Raw genomic sequence first — 20,979 nt, forward strand, 5'->3', positions numbered from 1 at the left:
AAGAATTCATTTAATTTCTCCGCTACGGCTTTGTCCTCCTTGATCGCCCCTTTAACACCATTTTCGTCCAGCGGCCCAACCGACTCTTTGGCCGGTTTCCTGCTTTTAATGTATCTAAAAAAATTTTTACTATGTATTTTTGCTTCCAACGCTAATTTCTTCTCAAAGTCCTTTTTTGCCCTCCTTATCTCCGCTTTGCATTTGGCTTGGCATTCCTTATGATCTATCCTGTTACTTTCAGTTGGTTCTCTTCTCCACTTTCTGAAGGATTGTTTTTTGGCTCTAATGATTTCCTTTATCTTACTGTTTAGCCACGCCGGCTGACGTTTAGTCTTTTTTCCCTTTTTTCTAATACGTGGAATATATTTGTCCTGAACCTCCAGGATGGTGCTTTTAAACAGCATCCACGCCTGATGCAAGTTTTTTACTCTGCGAGCTGCTCCTTTCAGTCTTTTTTTCACCACAGTGGGAAAAGACCAACGGTCCATCGAGCCCAGCATCCTGTCCCTGACAGCGGACAATCCAGGTCAAGGACACCTGGCAAGCTACCCAAACGTACAAACATTTTATACATGTTATTCCCGAAATTGTGGATTATTCCCAAGTTCGTTTAGTAGCGGTCTATGGACTTGTCCTTTAGGAAACCATCCAACCCCCTTTTAAACTCTGCCAAGCTAACCGCCTTCACTACGTTCTCTGGCAACGAATTCCAGAGTTTAATTATGCGTTGAGCAAAGAAAAAGTTTCTCCTATTTGTTTTAAATTTACTACACTGTAGTTTCATCGCATGCCCCCTAGTCCTAGTATTTTTGGAAAGCGTGAACAGACGCTTCACATCCACCTGTTCCACTCCACTCATTACTTTATGTTTTCAGGCTACAAGCTCTGTAATTAACTAGAAATCCTAGAAGAAAAACAAATGCTTCCATGGTCAGGTCCGTTGTACAGGTTATGCAGAGAATCTAGGAAAAATATCAAAACTCCATAGTATTGCATTGTTTTTAGCTCAACTCCCAAATACAAACAACCAGAAAAAGAGGGAAAGAACAACAATGTCCCACGAACGGTCACAGGAGCAAAAGAAGAGTGGGAACAGAATCAGGCTCTTCAAAAAAACAGACCAAATGGCGTCTGACATAGATATAGAATGTTTATTGAGGGATGACTCAACATGGTACCATATTTCAGCACCAAAGGTGCCTTCTTCAGGAGTCTTGGTAAATGTGTTAAAACAATCTCCAGATGTAAACTTTAGCAAAGATGTGGTCTTTTTTGTTGGGTAAGGCGAACAGAAATTGCTTCTAAGTGCCACTGGTGTACCGTGTTGAGTCATCTCTTAATAAACATTCTATATTTACGTCGGACGCTTTTGGTCTGTTTTTTGAAGCGCCTGATTCTGTTCCCACTCTTCGTTTGCTTCTGCGATTTCATTTGTGCCATTGATGGCCACTCACTAATTCCCTAATTAGCATGTGGCAATTATCGCCACCTATTTTGTAGGTGCTAAGAGCTCCCGCGCTAACCCCGTGCTAATTGGGCAGCTCATGGCAATTCTTCTATCCATCTCTATACACACCCCTTTGCTAAAATATTTTAGATCTTTTAGCACGGGATTGGCACATGGTGATCCAAGAACTACCACGGGATGCTTGAGTACGGTCCATGGTAGTGCCTTTTCAGTGCGTGGTATGCATGTTTTAGTGCTTATTGTACTTATTTTATTTTTGTTACATTTGTACCCCGCGTTTTCCCACTCATGGCAGGCTCAATGCTTAGTAAAAGAGCCCCCATTTTTCATTTATGTGGCCCCCATTCATTCTACCAAACTTCAGGTCTCAATGAGAATTTAGCTGACACTTTACTCTCACTTTGGAGCAGGTATAGATACTGACATTTACGCTCCAGTTTACTGAGCAGCGCTAACGGCTGACTATGAGCTAGTGCTGACACGGCCCATGGGCCATGTCGGCACTAGCGCAAGGACAGATGCTAGTGTTGCTTTGTAAACAGACCCCTTAGATATTTTGAAGTAGCTTTGACTTCCTTTGCAAAACAGTAAAAACACATATACTTTTCAGGCCTGTCCAAACCGTGGCCAGAAAATGCCTAACTGAAAACTGTTTTGTATATATTTGTGTGTGTGAATAGTGGCTTTTAAAAATTGCTACTTAGCTATGTTGGGCCATTCAGATATATAAACCAGTTTAAAAAAACATGCAAATAGGGGGAATTCCCATAAATGGCACCCAAAATTAGGAACTGGGATGAACCACGCTAAGCTAGTATGCTGTAAAAGGCCACTATGTGTGGAATGGCCTTTATAAAATTCTAACTTAGGGGTCCCTTTCCCGTGCGCCAGGGCCCTTTTTTCTGCAGCCAGTAAAAGCCCTCTAAAAAAAATGGCCACGCGGTGAAAGAACTCTTACCGCGTGGCCAAACACCAGGGAGCCCTTACTGCCACCCATTGAGGTGGCAATAAGGGCTCCTGAGCTAACTTGGCAGTAACCAGACAGTATGCAGCGATGTCCGATTACCGCCAGGTTATCGCCATCTATTTCTGTTTTTTTCCCACAGAAATGGCGCACGCTCGGGGCGGGACTACCTCTGGTGGCTGCGTTGGGCCGGCGATAGTCCAGGAAGAGTGAGTGGTAAGCCTGCATTGGGCTTTCTGCCGTTCTGTAAAAGGGCCCCTTAGTGCGCATTTCAGGCTCGATTCTATATATCGTGCCTAGATTTCCATGAAGAAATCAAAAAAGCATATTCAATAAAGTATGCTTTAATTTATTTGGATTTTGCTCACACCGTTTTCAGTAGTAGCTCAAGGTGAGTTATGTTCAGGTATATTGGTATTTCTCTGTCCATGGAAGACTCCCAATCAGTTTGTACCTGAGGCAATGGAGAGTTAAGTGACTTGCCCAAGATCACAAGGAGCAGCAGTGGGATTTGAACTGGCTACCTCTGGATATCAAGACAAGTGCTCTAACTCCTAGGCCACTCCTCCACTCTATTAGACATATGTTATAGAATACACTGAGTGCTGCTCCACGCAAATAAATTTAGTTGCGGTCAATTACGCCAACTACAACCTACTGTAAATCCCAATGCCTAAATTAGGCATGGAGCGGGTGTATTCTATAACAACGCACATAAATCTTAGAAACACCCATGACCTCCCATTCCACTCCCATAACCATGCCCACTTTTCAACTAGGCAACTTAGAATTTATGCGCATCACGTTAAGGAATATGCTTAGCAAGTAGTGTGCATAAATTCTAGTTAATGCCAATTACTGCTGATAATTGCTTGTTAACATCCAATTATCAGTGCTGAGTAGTTTGTCAACTAAATAAGTTATGCGCATTGTTATGGAATATGCTTCGATTTCTGCGCGGAAATCAAGGCGTGATATATAGAATTCTGGTGTTCATGCCTAACCATGGGTGCAAGGATTGATGCCTGTCAAAGGCTGGTGTAAATGCTCGCACCCAACTAATGGCAGCTAGGTGTGCAAATTCAAGCATTCTATAACATCGCACTTAATTTCTGGAAATGTCCCTGACCCACCCATGCCCCTCCCATGGCCACGCCCCTGTTGGAGTTGCATGCTATGAAATTTAGTGTGCATGTTAGAGAATAGTTCATTGGACAGATCTATGTGTAATGCCTAATTACTGCCAATTAAGTGCTAGTTATCTAATTAGTTTATGCATGGATCTGTGATACACACCCAACTTTGAGCAACCTATACAGAATCCGATGGACACTGTCCAAACCTTCTAAAACCTGCTTAAACAGATAACTCTTCATCTTTCATGCTCAGTCCTAATTTCTAAAGGCAAGGCATTCCAAATAACTGGACCAAACACACTTTAGAAGAAGATGCTTCTATTTTGGATGTTAATAAAAGAACGACATTACCAGCACATGGCGCAGCATTCTTTCATACTCTTAGGGATTGATATATTATGAACGGCAAGATTTGGGAAATGCTGTTTTCATATGCTAAAATGGCACAGAAACTGGAAATTCACAAGTCCTGTGTGTGATGATCAGAATGGGAATCTTTTTAATCTATTACAAACACACAATTATTTTTTTTCTAAACATTTGTTATTTTATTGGTTAGACTAAGGGTTTTTTTTTCTCTTAGGGGCTCTTTTACCAATCTATGGTAAAAAGTGACCTTAGTGTGTCCTTACGTGGGTCCTTCCCACTCACTATGGCTATTTTTACTGCGGGGTAAAATGGTTGATTTTTCTATTTTCTGTATTAATGGCCACATAATGTATTAACGGCATGTGAGCCCCTATGACCACCTATTTTGTAGGTGGTAAGGACTCATACATTAATCGCTTAGTTCAGTGGTTCCCAAACTTTTTTCGGTTCGTGGCGCCCTTAGTGTCCATGCAGTTTTTCGTGGCACTCTCGCCCCCCAAATAGGTATTCAGGGGTAAAAAATGTTTTCATGGGGTTTGTGCGTCTATAGCACGGCTTTGTAAACAGGGCCCTTAAGGGTCCTTTTACTAAGGTGCGCCAAAAGATGGCCTGCGCTTTTGTAGGCGCATGTATTGGATGCGCGCAGGTCAATATTTCAGCACGCCTGCAAAAAAGGCCTTTTTATTTTGGCCGAAAATGGACGTGCGGCAAAATAAAAATTGGCATGCGTCCATTTTGGGCCTGAGACCTTACCGCCACCCACTGACTTAGCGGTAAGGTCTCACGCATTAACTGGGCGGTAATCATCAGCGCGCAAACACCGCTGATTACTGCCCAGTTAGTGCCAGGAGGTAGAAAATAAAAAATATTTTCTGCGCGCGTATTGGGTGCGTGTGAAAAAATTGGAATTACCACCTGGGGCACACGGTAGCTGGGCAGTAGTTCCAAATTGACATGCATTGGATGCGTGTAGGTGCCTATGTTCCTTAGTAAAAGGGCCCCTTAGTTTGCTGTTTCCCTGCTAAGAAGTTTTCCCCATATAAATGTTTTGGTATTACCTTAGCTTGCAAAGCACCACGTGCAAACATTTTTTATGTTGCTGTGATGCAAAACCATGCAAAATAGCTCATTAACTATTAGCACATAGTGAAATGTCATGAACATTTGATTTACAGGCAGGCATAGTTATTTCGTTTTTGCAAAATTTGCCACGATAAATCTCTGTGCAATATATTTTTTTTTAACTTGGCTTATTTGCATATGAGTCCCAGTAGAAACATTTCACCACAGTATCACAAATTTTGTGAAAAGTTGTGCTCTTCTTGGTACATCAGCCTCATAGATTAAGGAATGGAGTTTGCATGTGAAAGTGGTTAAATTAAGTCTTTCCATTCTTCTAGAGTTCTGGAACAGATGGTCTCAAACTATAGAGGAAAAGTTAGCTACTGTGCATCCCAATTCAGTGTAGTAAAGTGCATTCAAGGTATCTGTATGGATTCCAGATTTTTGGCTGATTGCATCTCAAGATAATTAAAGATGAATTCATATTTGTCATCATCATCTCTATGTGCCAGAAGGGTTTTATGGCTTAGATTATGGTCAGTTGATATTACATCACAATCTCTTGTATCAGAAGTGGACAAGTCTGGAAATCTGATAGATAAACTGAGACAGACTCAAGCCAAGGCGTTTGACAGAGCTATGAGCGCCAAACATGTGTTGAGCTTCATTAATTAGTTCTGAGAAAAAGAAAGCTGTCCTGCTCAAAAATTTATAAAAAGTATTTGCCAATCTTATTCAATCTCTGGTTTCATTTATATTCTGTCACTGCTGGGTTTTTCTGTTTTGGTGTTTTCTCTCAGACTTCTATGTCTGCCTTAGTTCTTCTATTTTCACACTTCTCAATTTCCATTCTCTCATTTCTTTACCTCCTTTCCTCTCTCCCCTTCTCTTTTACCCATCTCTCATTTTTTTCCCTTTTCTTTCCTCCCCCATCTCTGTTTTTAAAAAAATATATACTCTCACCTTCATCCTTTTATGGTATTTTCCCCTTTTCTATTTCTTTCTAATGCTGTTTCTTTCTTTCTCATCCTCTACTCTTAACCCCCTTCTCTCCAGTGCTGCCGAGAGACATAGCCGGGCCTGGGGCAGAACCAGACCACTGCAAACCGCCTCCCTGCTTGCACCGCCTCCAAGGCGACTGCAAGCCGCTTCCTGAGTACCTGCTCCCGCAGTCAGTTCTCTCCTTCTCCTTTCCGTGCTGCGATATCGTGCTAATCCAATCATCTGAGTTCTGGGTGACACGCAGGAGCAGGGGAGGACAAACCCAGAAGCAGGCAGCAAGAACAAGCTTGTTGGTGGTGGGCCCGGGTCCCTCCTTGGAGGTCAGGCCCGGGGAATTTTGCCCCCCCCCCTGCTCCCCCTCAGTGACCCTGCTTCTTTCCCTCTCCCTTACTCACACATCTCACATTCAATCTTTCTTACCATCTTTCTTTACCATTTATTTTCTTCTTCTCTTTTCACTTCCCCCTTCGCCATGTCATCTCTCTTAGGCCTTCCCTCCCATTCCTCCTTCTACCCTTCAATCTTTGCATTCAATGCAGCCCTTAACCGCATAAGCTGAACCGCATAAAGGGCCCCTTTTACTGCAGCGGGTGAAAATAACTAAAAATGAAATGGCTGTGTGGGAAGATTGCACTTGCTACACGGTGATTTCAGGAGGGAGCACTTACCGCCACCCATTCACTCAGAGCAGTAACTGGACAGCACGTGATGCTGCCTGATTACTGCCAGGTAACACCCTGCGGAAATATTTTTTTTTCAATATTTCTGCTAGCACCAGAAATGGTGCATGCTGGGGGTAGAACTACTGCCGGCACCTGCGTTGGGTCAGCGGTAGTTCCGAGTTGCCGTGTGGCAACCATTCAGTAAAAGGGCCCCAAAGTTAGGACTTGTATTTATGTGGCTCCGTTCATGCAGTTAGGAGCACTGTGATGCTCCTAAAAATAAAACTGAGGCAGAGGAAAAAGCAATAAAGTTGGAACTAAAAGATACGAAGGTACCCAAAGTGAAAAGACACCCCCAAATCACAAATGTTGAAACACATACCAGGAAATATAGATGGAAAGCGATGGCCACAAATGCTCATAGTCTAAGCAATAAAGTTCATGACCTTCAAGCCCTGATGTTGGAGGCAGACTTAGATGTCCCTTCTGAGATGGGCGTTTTTTTTTTTTTTTTTGCGATAATGGAAACTAAAAACGCGCAGCTCAGAAACGTCCTAATCCAAGCCATTTGGTCGTGGGAGGGACAAATGTACAACACTACCATAGCTCTTAGGGGTGAAGGGGGCAACTACATGTGGGTACAATGGGTTTTAGAGGCCTCTCATTTACCACTACAAGTGTTACGGGTGGGGGGCATGGGCCTGGGTCTGCCTGCCTGCCTGCCTGAAGTGCACTGCAGTACCCACTAAAAGTGCTCCAGGGACAAGACTTGTTGCTGGTGTATAACCTTGGCACAGCAGTTGACACCTGAAGACTAATCTCGCTGAATACGTCCTTTATTTGAATACGCACCTTTACTCACAGTTAACTGCAGATCAGAGATTGTGCCCCACTGGCAATGAGTCTCGCTGGTACTGAGATGAGCAGTAGGTCCGAGCTGGCAGAATGGTGTACAATGCTCTCTTTCAGCAACATTCAAGGTAAGAACTAAGTGCTGTAACGTGGCTAACACATGAATGGAATCTAAAAGTGTCTTACACAAATGGCCACTACCTCATGGACTACCAGAAACACAATATGGCACACTCTGACCCAGTAAGCAGAGGGAAAAGCACCATGGGAGTAGAGCCTTCCAACTACCAACATCGTGAGCATTTAACACAAGCTAGTGGAATCACGGAGCCCAATATCTTACACCCACCACAATGCATTTCTGATGTGACTCTGCAGCGCCCTTAACAGAAAAGGTGTCACACTCACCCGAGACCCACATCAGAACCAGGGAAAGGCTGTCAGAGGATAGAACACATTCTGCTGTTATGGAGGTGGGTATGGCATTTGAGGCTGGCATACAGGCTGGGAAAAAACGTTTGTAAAGTGGGTTTTTGTTGGTGATAGGGGGTTGGTGACCACTGGGGGAGTCAGGGGAGGTCATCCCCGATTCCCTCCGGTGGTCATCTGGTCAGTTGGGGCACTTTTTTGGGACTTGGACCTGAAAAAAAAGGGTCCAAATAAAGCGGACCAAATTCTCGTCAAAAACACCCTTCTTGTTTCGATTATCAGCATAGGCGGTAGGTGGCCCAACTGTTTGGGGAGGCTAAAGGGGGCGGAGTTAGGGGCGGGGCCAGGGGGTGGAGCTTAAATCCATAATTGTCTGATCACACACAGAAAAAAAAAATAAATGTCACAATTAATACCTTTTATTAAATTTAGATATTAGCTATGTATCATATGTCAAAGAATAAATTGGTTGCTCAAAGCATATACTAACCACAATCGCTCAACTGCAAAACACTATGCACAACTTTGTGCAAAAACACACTCTGAACCTTACTGTACCATAAATATTACACTGGGCAGAACCTAATAAACCAATATACCACCCATACGGAAAATGTAGACCGTCAACAATATTGAAACAAGGGATCATAATATGACAATTCTCATGTAGAGCCACAAAACATCCTAATTCATGTTTAATGTGGGATAAAATGTCATAAATAAGTAAATAAACTTTTAATGTTGAACACCTAATTCTCAAAGTGGACATATTCCAAACACTATAATGAAAATAAAATGATCTTTTCTACCTTTGTTGTCTGGTGACTTTGTTTTTCTGATTGTGCTGGCCCAGTATCCGATTCCGCTGCTATCTGTCCTCTTAACTCCGTTTCCAGGGCTTCCTTTCCATTTATTTGTTTACTTTCCGCCTTTCTTCTTCATTTCTTGTCCTACATCTGTAAGTAAAAGCTGGGTCCTCCGCAAACTTGACTGTCCAGTGGATCCAGCTTTTGCCTATTTTCTTCATCCATGTGCAGTTTTTCTACTCTCTTCCTTTTCTGTTATCTCATCTCCTTCCTCACTCCTCCCTCCCCCTCCATGTCCAGCAACCCTCCTTTCCCCCCTACCCTCCCCTCCATCCACCCATGTCCAGCAACTCTCCTCTCCCCTGCCCTCTCCTCTCTCCTTCTTCCACCATGTCCAGCAACCCTCCTCTCCCCTTCCCTCCATCCAGCAACCCTCCTCTCCCCTGCCCTCTCCTCTCCCCTTCTTCCACCATGTCCAGCAACCCTCCTCTCCCCTTCCCTCCATCCAGCAACCCTCCTCTCTCCTTCTTCCACCATGTCCAGCAACCCTCCTCTCCCCTTATTCCACCATGTCCAGCAACCCTCCTCTCCCCTTCCCTCCATCCAGCAACCCTCCTCTCCCCTTATTCCACCATGTCCAGCAACCCTCCTCTCCCCTTCCCTCCATCCAGCAACCCTCCTCTCCCCTGCCCTCTCCTCTCCCCTTCTTCCACCATGTCCAGCAACCCTCCTCTCCCCTTCCCTCCATCCAGCAACCCTCCTCTCTCCTTCTTCCACCATGTCCAGCAACCCTCCTCTCCCCTTCTTCCACCATGTCCAGCAACCCTCCTCTCCCCTTCCCTCCATCCAGCAACCATCCTCTCCCCTTATTCCACCATGTCCAGCAACCCTCCTCTCCCCTTCCTCCATCCAGCAACCCTCCTCTCCCCTTCTTCCACCATGTCCAGCAACCCTCCTCTCCCCTTCCCTCCATCCAGCAACCCTCCTCTCCCCTTCTTCCACCATGTCCAGCAACCCTCCTCTCCCCTTCCCTCCATCCAGCAACCCTCCTCTCCCCTGCCCTCTCCTCTCCCCTTCTTCCACCATGTCCAGCAACCCTCCTCTCCCCTTCCCTCCATCCAGCAACCTTCCTCTCCCCTTCTTCCACCATGTCCAGCAACCCTCCTCTCCCCTTCCCTCCATCCAGCAACCCTCCTCTCCCCTTCTTCCACCATGTCCAGCAACCCTCCTCTCCCCTTCCCTCCATCCAGCAACCCTCCTCTCCCCTTCTTCCACCATGTCCAGCAACCCTCCTCTCCCCTTCCCTCCATCCAGCAACCCTCCTCTCCCCTGCCCTCTCCTCTCCCCTTCTTCCACCTTGTCCAGCAACCCTCCTCTCCCCTTCCCTACATCCAGCAACCCTCCTCTCCCCTTCTTCCACCATGTCCAGCAACCGTCCTCTCCCCTTCCCTCCATCCAGCAACCCTCTTCTCCCCTTCTTCCACCATGTGCAGCAACCCTCCTCTCCTCTCCCGTCTGCCCTGTTTCCTTCCTGCCCCCCCCCCCCCCGCCGTACCTTTAAATATTATAGTTTTGCTGGAGTCGCGGGCAGCCGGCATTGAAGACATCGGCAGGCTTACGCCGGTTCCAGCAGCCTTCCCTTCCCTCGTTGCAAGTCGGATGATGGCTCCGCCCTCTTCTGACGTATTTCCTGTTTCTACGAGGGCGGAGCCGTCATCCGACTTGCAGTTGAGGGAAGGGAAGGCTGCTGGAACCGGCGTAAGCCTGCCGATGTCTTCAATGCCGGCTGCCCGCGACTCCAGCAAAACTATAATATTTAAAGGTATGGCGGGGGGCGGGGCAGTGGTGGGCTGGGGAGGCTTAGCCTCCCCAAGCCTCTTATACGGGGCGCCTATGATTATCAGCTAAAGACGCCCTTTCTCCTCGGCCGATAACCACGCCCCAATCCCGCCTTCGCCATGCCTCCGACACACCCCAGTGATCTTTGTTCGTCTCCGTGACGGACTGCAGTTGAGGACGCCAATAATCGGGTTTCGATTATACCGATTTGGGCGCCCACGGGAAATGGACGCCCATCTCCCGATTTGGGTCGAAATATGGGCGTCTTTCTCTTTCGAAAATAAGCTGGAAAGAGAGTCTCTAATAGCTAACCAGTTCCCAGGAACATGATAAATGAATAATAATTTGGCATACTACCAGAAAAATAACAACCAATGTCGTGTCCCACTTAGCGTGGATTAAGACACCATATCAGTGTTGAGACACTACATCTCTGTAGGTTGTTTATGTGGATCCCCAGACTGCTTTATATAATAATCTGTTTTAAACTGACCCCCCCATGAGCTAACACTAAAAAGAACAGAGACAAAACAAAACAAAAACATTTATTATAAAATGGAAGTAGTAGTACTGCATTGATCAAATTTTATAGTGGCTTTATCAAATTTCTGGTTTGCTTTTAAGTTTGATTTGAGCTTTCTGAGGTAGTTGTTTTAGAAAGATTTTTTCCACTCGGTTATTCTTTCTATTGACGTACTATGGTTAAATATTACCACTGGTGTTGGGCGGTTTGTTACATTTTTGCAGACGATTTAGGCCAACAATGATTATATAAAAAATAAAATATCCAGCATTAACTCTACTGGAACAGCAAACATTGGTTATGAACTTTCTTTCTTTCTTTCTTTCTTTCTCCTATTATTATTAATGTTTATGGTTCCAGGATTTGCTAAAGGCAAACATTTTTTTTGGTTCATTTTGGCTCTTTCTCCTATTTTTAGATTCTTGGGTCATTTCACACATTTGTTTTAATTGAAAATGTTTAAGGTGTATTAGAACTTTTTAATGCATGAGTTAATTTGTAAGTTCATGCATGCCAAATCGATTTAGCATGCACTCATTTTTTTAAGGCACACTAATTAATGCAAAACCTATTTTTTTTTTTTTTTAGAAAACATTATTTAATACACATCCCATGGTAGTTCAATTATAATTTTTTTGGTTTGCCTTAGTTTTGATTTATAGAGATTGGTGATGCATCTGTTCAATTATGATTATTGTTATTATTTACCTTGATTACATTTGTACCATTTTACAGTAATGCTCCGGGAGTGGATGTGTTGGGTCATCATGACTATTGAGTTTTATTGTCAAAATCTTAGGGGGGGAGGTGCATACAAGCTTGGAAGTTAATTAGTTGAGGTAGGATGTACAAAAATGAAGGTTTGCATACTGTAAAACCTCAGAGATTTTTTAAACTCCAAGATGCCTGGTCTCTGTATTTTTCCAGTTGTCCCCATCTCACCTACTGTGTACATAAATTTAGGGGAAATGCCCCACCACCCCTCTAGAAGGGTCTCCTAAAGTAGAGGACAGAGAAAGTACCTGCCTAGAATATGTAAACCGTACTGGTTGTACCACAGAAAAGTGGTATATCAAGACCATAACTCTTTATTGTGGTTCACAACACAGTTTTAAAAATCTGATTTAAAGATGATTTAAAGATGTATCCCCCAATATTCAGCTTAGTTTCATGGTATCTGAAAAGCTAAGTATAATTTTAATGAAAGGATTTCTTTTAGCCTATCCCACTTATTTTCGAAGGAGAAGGGCGGCCATCTTCCGACACAAATTGGGAGATGGCCGGCCTTCTCCTAAAGCCGACCAAATCGGTATAATCGAAAGCCAATTTTGGCTGGCTTCAACTGCTTTCCGTGGCAGGGCCTGCCAAAGTTCAAGGGGGCGTGTCGGCAGTGTACCAAAGGCAGGACGGGGGTGTGGTTAAGAGATGGCTGGACTCAGCCGCTAATGGAAAAAAGAAGGCCAGCCCTGATGAGCATTTGGCCGACTTTACTTGGTCCCTTTTTGTTCACGACCAAGCCTTGAAAAGGTGCCCAAACTGACCAGATGACCTCCACAGGGGAATCGGGGATCACCTCCCCTTACTCCCCCAGTGGTCACCAACCCCCTCCCACCCAAAAAAAAAATTTAAAAACATTTTTTTGCCAGCCTCTATTCCAGCCTCAAATGTCATACCCAGCTCCATCACAGCACTATGCAAGTCCCTGGAGCAGTTTTTAGTGGGTACTGCAGTGCACTTCAGGCAGGCGGACCCAGGCCCATCCCCCCCTACCTGTTACACTTGTGGTAGTAAATGGGAGCCCTCCAAAACCCACCCGAAACCCACTGTACCCACATCTTAGTGCCCCCATTAACCTTTAAGGGCTATGGTAGTGTTGTATAGTTGTGGGTAGTGGGTTTTGGGGGGGGGGGGTTGGGGGCTCAGCACCCAAGCTAATGGAGCTATGCACCTGGTATCATTTTGTGAAGTCCACTGCAGTGCCCCCTAGGGTACCCGGTTGGTGTCCTGGCATGTGAGGGGGACCAGTGCACTTCAAATGCTGGCTCCTCCCACGACCAAATGGCTTGGATTTGGTTGGGTTTCAGATGGCCACCATTAGTTTCCATTATCGGCGAAAACCAATGGCAGCCATCTCTAATGCCGGCGATCTCTAAGGGCGGCCCAAATGTTGAGATTTGGCCGGCCCCGACCGTATAATCGAAATGAAAGATGGCGGGCCATCTTGTTTCGATAATACAGTCGGGTACGCCGCTTAACGGGGCCATCATTAGAGATGGCCACCCTTATAGATGGCCGGCCCCGTTCGATTATGCCCCTCCACGGTAATTAAAAATCACATTTTCAGTGAAAGTAGGGAGGTTGGAAGGTATTTATGCCTATGATGGATGTACGAATGGGTAGAAAAGTATAAAGACACCCATCAGAAATCTGAGGTTTTCCTTCCTATTTTTCAAAAAAATATATATAACGATTTGGACTATATAAGACTAAATACAGTGTTTAAATATTACTGTTTGGTGATTGGTTTGCACTTCACTTCCCTTTTGTTGGAGGTTTGTGAGAGACAGATAGAGGCATATGTACGGAATAGCTCTTAGATGGAATTTTGGCATTTATATGCATTTATACATATATACATACCCATATATGCCATTATTCTACGGAATTACCCACACAATCGGTGCATAACTCTTAGCATGCACTTTATAGTATTGTCCTGCATGTAACATATGGATTGTTTTTTTCTCCATGGTATTACTCTAATTATTTTCCTAAGATTGGCATCTGTTCTCTAAATTTTAGACTTTGTTACTTTATACTTTCAGAAATGTCTGAGTTTATGGAATTTAAGGGTGCAGCTGGCAGTTACTGGTGCTTTTAGGAAGATTGTAAATGGTTTTATGGTGGGTTCCCACTCTGACATTCTAAGTTTACAAAAACTGAGGTCAGTATTTTTCTCCTCTTCCTTCCTGAGATCTGCACATGGTTCTCTGATGCATTAATTGGTGCTCTATTGAATCTCAGGCGTGCAAATCTGAGGCTGTTCTATCAAAAAAGAGCTTCAGTTTTTATCATGATTAACTCTGCCGGGAAAATTAGTAAAACCCAAACTTTGTCAAGTAGATGTTACTTTTTTTTATGTTTCACCAAGATAAGATGATGCTAAGAAGGGTTCCTCTTTATAAAATATAGAGTATTCAGCTGAAATCTCACTGCATAGTTCTGTAATCTAATCTAATGTAATCTGGCATTCGTTAACCCTCAAATCCCTTGCAGGTTCAAATAGGTATACAGAAATAACATTAATACATGAAGTATCAGCAATACTAACATAAACCAATTACATCAATTACACAGTCCTTTGGTTTCTAACCACATAAGATTAGCCATACTGGGTCAGACCAATGGTCCATCTAGCCCAGCATCCTGCTTCTAACAGTGGTCAATCCTGGTCACAATTACCTGGCAGAAATCCAATCAGTAGCAACATTCAATGAGCTATAGGAAAGGTTTACTACAGCTTTTAAATCTACAAGATCAGCTCAATGCAGATAATCCACCAGCTATACAAATATGAGGAAAATTATTTATTATTTATTTATTTATTTGTAGCATTTGTATCCCGACAAACCAGAAAACAACGGGCATTATATATCGATTGTGAATAAGTGACAGAGGAGGAGAGGACCTCAGACCAGTGACACTTTTTTAATCAATAAGATTATAGCAATGTGGCCACAAACATATAATCACTGGTCCTCTGCCAACCCCCTACCTCAATATTCATTTGTGTGCTTCTAGTATCTGTTATTTAACACTAACAGATACTAGAAGCACACAAATGAATATTGAGGTAGGAGGTTGGCAGAGGACCAGTGATTAGTGGGAGGCGGGGCTGGAGGTTGGGAGGCAGGGATAGTGCGGGGCAGATTTATACGGTCTGTGCCAGAGCCAGTGGTGGGAGACGGGGCTGGAGGTTGGGAGGCAGGGATAGTGCTGGGCAGATTTATACGGTCTGTGCCAGAGCCGGTGGTGGGAGGCAGGGCTGGTGATTGGGAGACGGCGATAGTGCTGGGCAGACTTATACGGTCTGTGCCAGAGCCAGTGGTGGGAGGCGGGGCTGGAGGTTGGGAGGCGGGGATAGTGCTGTGCAGACTTATACGGTCTGTGCCAGAGCCGGTGGTGGGAGGCAGGGCTGGTGATTGGGAGACGGCGATAGTGCTGGGCAGACTTATACGGTCTGTGCCAGAGCCGGTGGTTGGGAGGCGGGGCTGGTGGTTGGGAGGCGGGGATAGTGCTGGGCAGACTTATACGGTCTGTGCCCTGAAGAGCATAGGTACAAATCAAAGTAGGGTATACACAAAAGTAGCACACATGAGATGTCTTGTTGGGCAGACTGGATGGACCGTGCAGGTCTTTTTCTGCCGTCATCTACTATGTTACTATATTATATGTATGTGGCCACATTGCTATAATCTTATTGATTAAAAAAAGTGTCACTGGTCTGAGGTCCTCTCCGCCTTTGTCACTTATTCACAATCGATATATAATGCCCGCTGTTTTCTGGTTTGTCATGATTTATGATCCAGCGGAGTGATCCCCATTTGTTTTGTTACCTAGCATTTGTATCCCACATTTTCCCACCAATTTTCAGGCTCAATGTGGCTTACATTTGCCGTAATGGCGGTTGCCATTTCCGGGTAACAGAATTACATTGTTGCATTAAGGTGCATACATACATGGTTACACACATGGTGCATACATACATGGTAACACACATGGAACATAATATATATGAGACAGATCATGGTATATGTATATACCATGTGCATACACACATGGTAAAGAAGAATACATTATGGTATTGCAAGAAGGTTCCTGAGTAATAAATTAGATTGTAACGGGTCATCAAGTATAGAGAGACCCTGTTCGACATAAGGTTTAAAGTGGTAGTGCTTGATCATTAATGGCAAAGAGGTTAAACAGTTATGCGATAAAAGTTCAGTTTTGTATGGATCGTGTATGGAGGTAATATTTAGCCCATGGTGGTAAGCAGTTTGTAAGCCACTTCCAGCCGTGGACTGGCCTAACCCTGGATATTCAATGCCAAGGCATGCACAGCTCCCAGCAGTGAATATCTGGGTATGTACCCTGAGCCTTATTTCTGTACTAATTTTATTCACTCAGCCAGTTAGTAGACTGAATATCGCTGCTAAATGGCTAATTCTGGCTCCACCCAAGCTCCACCCCCCAGACCTCCTGTAAACTACTAATACTACTACTACTTATTTCTATAGTGCTACTAGATGTACGTAGCGCTGTACACTTGAACATGAAGAGACAGTCCCTGCTCGACAGAGCTTACAATCTAATAGCCTGTTAGGGAATGGCCATTTAGCAGAGATATTCAGTGGAACTATCTGGCAAAGTGGCATTGAATATCCACAGCTGACCAACTCAGTGGGGGACGGGTTAACTGGGCAGAATTCTCTCCTACCTGGATACACCTTTTTGGTATCTGGCTAGTTGCCAACTGGAAAGTTTCCACTCACCAGTTCCCGCCTGGATAATCCCCTCCTAGGACTGTTTCCTCCTCCTTCCCCACCTATTTCTTACTGGCTTTGAGGTCTGGGCACAACAGAAGCAGAGACAGGGAGCTCAGAGACTGAGGGATCCTTTTACTAAGGTGTGCTGAAAAATGGCCTGCGGTACTGTAGCCGTGTGTTTTGGGCACGCGCAGAATTATTTTTTTGCGCACTTGCAAAAAAATGCCTTTTCAAAACTTTTGCCGAAAACATACATGCGGCAAAATAAAAATTGCCACATGTCCATTTTGAGTCTAAGACTTTAACGCAAGCCATTGACCTAGCGGTAAGGTCTCATGCAGTAATGGTCTGCGCACATCAAATGCCACTTGACACATGTAGCTGCCGCGTGCCAGAAAAGAAAAAATATTTTCAGGTGCATGTAGCGGATGCGCGTCAAAATTGAAATTACTACAAGGGCCACGCGGTAACCGGGTGGTAACTCCAATTTGGTGTGCATTGGGCACAAGTAGGCGCCTACGCGGCTTAGTAAAAGGGCCCCTGAGAAAGAGAGATTGGTGGGGAAGGGTGTATATAAAGAGAGAGAGGGAGGATAGGAGGATTTGGGGATGAGAGAAAGGAAGCAAGAACGAGGCTATTGCAGACAATCTGAGCATCAGATATGTATCTATATAGCTCATTGACTAGACGTAGTTGCATGTTTCTGGTACACTGGAAACCTGCTGGATGATGGCTCTGAATTAATCTTAATTATCATTTTGATTATTACTATTTTCTAATTTACACACGGTCTCTGTAACTTGGTTAAAACATCCTTAGTCTTCTTGACTGTGATGGATTACAACACATGAAATATTCCTCACTAAAAAAATAATAATTAAAAAAAAATCCCACAGAGCCTTATAAGAATGTCCAAGTGGAATATGTAGGAAATAAGAACTTTTTAAAGTCACCTATCAGAAACTAACCTTATTAATGCACAGCTTTGTTAGCGTTTCTTCCTGCTGGGTCTGAAAATATTAGTGTGGTTCATTGGTACGTTATTTCCAGTTAAAAGAGAAGCAATGTGTACCATTTTTCAAATCCAGTTGTTACCACATGCTTTAACATCAACATCATTTTGACATGTTCCCATATTTCTTTAAACCATGTGCTTTCCACTGGTGGAAATGTCTATAAAACAAGTCTGTTCTCAAACCACTATATTTCTGGAGGCGTGCCACTAAAAACATGCACTAACCTTCTGGTTTGGGCCTGCCAAGGACTTTCAGGACCTCTGCGTTGGTTGGATTTTGTCCCAAAGCCCTCAAGACATCCCCACACTGCGCATAGGTGATTTTTAGCTCATTCTTTGGGGTCCGATCAAAGAGGGAAAAGGCTTCCTTGAAGTCTGGGAGAAAGAAAAAAAAAATAGGCATATATTGGTTTGCAGACTTGAACTAATTCCAACTTCCTGTTTTAGTGTAATTTCTTATGAGTGTCTGGTCTAAAATAAGGTTTACTGTGTATGATAAAAATATTCCAAACCTTATTTTGTCATTCACCAAACATTACTGACACAGTGGTTACCACATATATTGTCAATATTTGTGGGAGACTGAACAGCAGAAAAACTGAGTTGCCGTGAACCTACTTTAGAAATGTACTAGTACAGTGACGGGCAGCTTGCAGTCTATGGACTGAATGTGGCTCGCCATTGGATTTTATGTGGCCCATGAGATCATGGGAAGTATACACAGAAAATGTCATTAACCCAGTGGTTCCCAAACCTGCTCCTAGAGGCACCACAGCTAGTCAGGTTTTCAGGATATCTACAATGAATATTCATGAGAGAGATTTGCATGAAGTGAAGGCAGTGTATGCAAATCTCTCTTACGAATATTTATTGTGGATATCCTGAAAACCTGACTGGCTGGGGTGCCTCCAGGACCAGGTTTTGGAACCACTGCTTTAACCAGAAGTCTGGCAATTTTAAATCCTATATTTCTCAAATATTTTCAGAATAGCCAGTCTAGCAGTTTGTTTCCATCATTTTTTAGTTAAAGTTTTACTTGTTTATATATTTATCACAGAAGGTTGATTAAGCTCTGTTCATTTCTGGTTTCGACATTCCATAATGTTGCTGCCTGACAGAGATAGTACTGTCATTCATGCAGGCCTCTGTATATAAAGGTTGCCCACCTCATGTGCTAGTAGAAAACAGAACTTCTAGGAAGAAAAAAACAAAATAAGTTGAAAGGACGTCAGTGGCTTACCAAGGAGGGGGGGGGGGGCGGTCCGCCCCGGGTGCACGCCGCTGGGGGGGTGCCGCGGCGCGCGCCTGCTGCGAGAGTTTGCTAACTTCTCTCGTTCGCTGCAGCTCCCTCTGCCCAGGAACAGGTTACTTCCTGTTCCGGGGCAGAGGGAGCTGCAGCGAACGAGCAAAGTTAGTAAACTCGCAGCAGGCGCGCGCTGCGGCACCCCCCCCCAGCGGCATGCACCCGAGGGGGGGGCTCTTTCACGGGGGGGGGGGTGTTTTCCCGGGGGGGGGGTCGGCGCTGCCTCGGGGAGGGGGCGTTGCACCCGGGGGGGGGGCACCGGCCCGGGTGTCCGCCCCCCTAGGAACGCCACTGAAGGACGTATTTGCACTGGGTATACAGTAGACATGTGGAAGTGGCATTCTAGTACATTCTAGCTATCATATTTGACCTTTGTATTAAGTTACATTCTAGCACACATTACATATCTGAGTCAATTGCATACTATGAGCCTCTCCTCATCTCCCTCTAGCAACAGATGTCCCTCTTCTAGTGTTGTTGAGACTGCCCCAGGTGAGTTGTGTTCTAGTGCTCAGTTGGCTTATACGGTCTGTTATGGAACTGATGGGCACTGCAACCAAACTTGAAACAGAGGAAATTCGAACTGAGGCAGGATCAGTGGCGTAGCCATACGTGGGCCTGGGTGGGCCGGGGCCCGTCCACTTAGAGCTCAGGCCCACCCAACAGCAGCACATATTTAGTGCTAGCTAGTGGGGATCCCAAGCTCCGCCAGCTGAAGACCTCCCCCTGATGGTGCTGAAAACACTGCTCTCCTCTTCAGTGGCCTAGTGGTTAGGGTGTTGGACTTTGGTCCTGGGGAACTGAGGAACTGAGTTCGATTCCCACTTCAGGCACAGGCAGCTCCTTGTGACTCTGGGCAAGTCACTTAACCCTCCATTGCCCCATGTAAGCCGCATTGAGCCTGCCATGAGTGGGAAAGCGCGGGGTACAAATGTAACAAAATAAAAAAAAAAAGCTTCCAAAGCTGCTGATACTGACCTCATCGCATTGGGGGGGGGGGGGGGGAGGGAGAGGAGAACACTTGGTGCCCACCCACTTCTTGACTAGGCCCGCCCAAAATCTGCTATCTGGCTACGCCCCTGGGCAGGATAGAACCTATATAACTGGTGAAATAGCTGTCCAGTTTTATTTTCTTACTTTGTAGGTAACTTTGTACTAGAATTCCCAAACATGGGGAAACTTATGTCAATATTGATCTATAAGGTCAACTTGTAATTCTAAATGTCTAATTTGCATGGTTTAAATCACACACATATCTTACAGCAGTGCTATCCATTTCAGTAGCAGCCCTACTGAATATCCATATACAACCTGAAACATAATTAGATATTTCAGCTTATACTTTCTATTTCTACAGATGACGTGAATTTCTAAAATATATTTAGCTGCTGAGTATTCCCACTTAGATGTATAAGTTAGACAGTTAAGTGTCTCCATCCCAGAGTGCCCCAAACCTCACCCCCTCTTCATCTGGGAAATTGTGACAATCTATTTATACACCTAAAATTTTCCATTCAGATTATATGATTGGCTTTGTTACCGATCTTATACATACTTTTTATAAAAATAATCCTCACTAGGGGCCCTTTTACAGAGCGGCAGTAAGCCCAATGCGGGCATACCGCTCCCTCTTTCGGGACTGCTACTGACCCAACGCGGCCGCCGGCAGTAGTCCCACCCCAAGCACACGCCATTTCCGGGGGGAAAAGAAAACCCCCGGAAATGGCTTACACAGCGGTAACCTGGCGGTAATTGGGCATCACTGTGTGTTGCCTGGTTACTGCTGTGTTAGCACAAGAGCCCTTATCACCACCTCAGTGGGTGGTGGTAAGGGCTCCCCATCACATGGCCATGCGGAAGCAAGTTCTTCTACCGCATGGCCATGTGTGCTGGGGCTTTTTTACCCGCTGTGATAAAAAGGGCCCTGGCGCGTGGGAAAAACAGCCCCTGCTGCCAGCACAGAGACCTTTTTCCCGCAACTTGAAAAAGGGCCCCTATATTTT

At 44.7% G+C, this 20,979-nt stretch overlaps 1 protein-coding gene across 1 annotated transcript in view; it reads right to left on the reverse strand.

Moving 5' to 3' along the window:
• MYL3 (myosin light chain 3) overlaps window positions 1–20,979 on the reverse strand; it is a 67,348-nt gene that overhangs the window by 18,486 nt on the left and 27,883 nt on the right. The window contains exon 3 of the mRNA XM_030197184.1: window positions 17,899–18,048. Coding sequence (XP_030053044.1) covers window positions 17,899–18,048 — 150 coding nt within the window. The remainder of the gene's footprint in view (window positions 1–17,898; window positions 18,049–20,979) is intronic.

Source organism: Microcaecilia unicolor, chromosome 1, assembly GCF_901765095.1.
Source record: "Microcaecilia unicolor chromosome 1, aMicUni1.1, whole genome shotgun sequence".
NCBI classification, from domain to species: domain Eukaryota; kingdom Metazoa; phylum Chordata; class Amphibia; order Gymnophiona; family Siphonopidae; genus Microcaecilia; species Microcaecilia unicolor.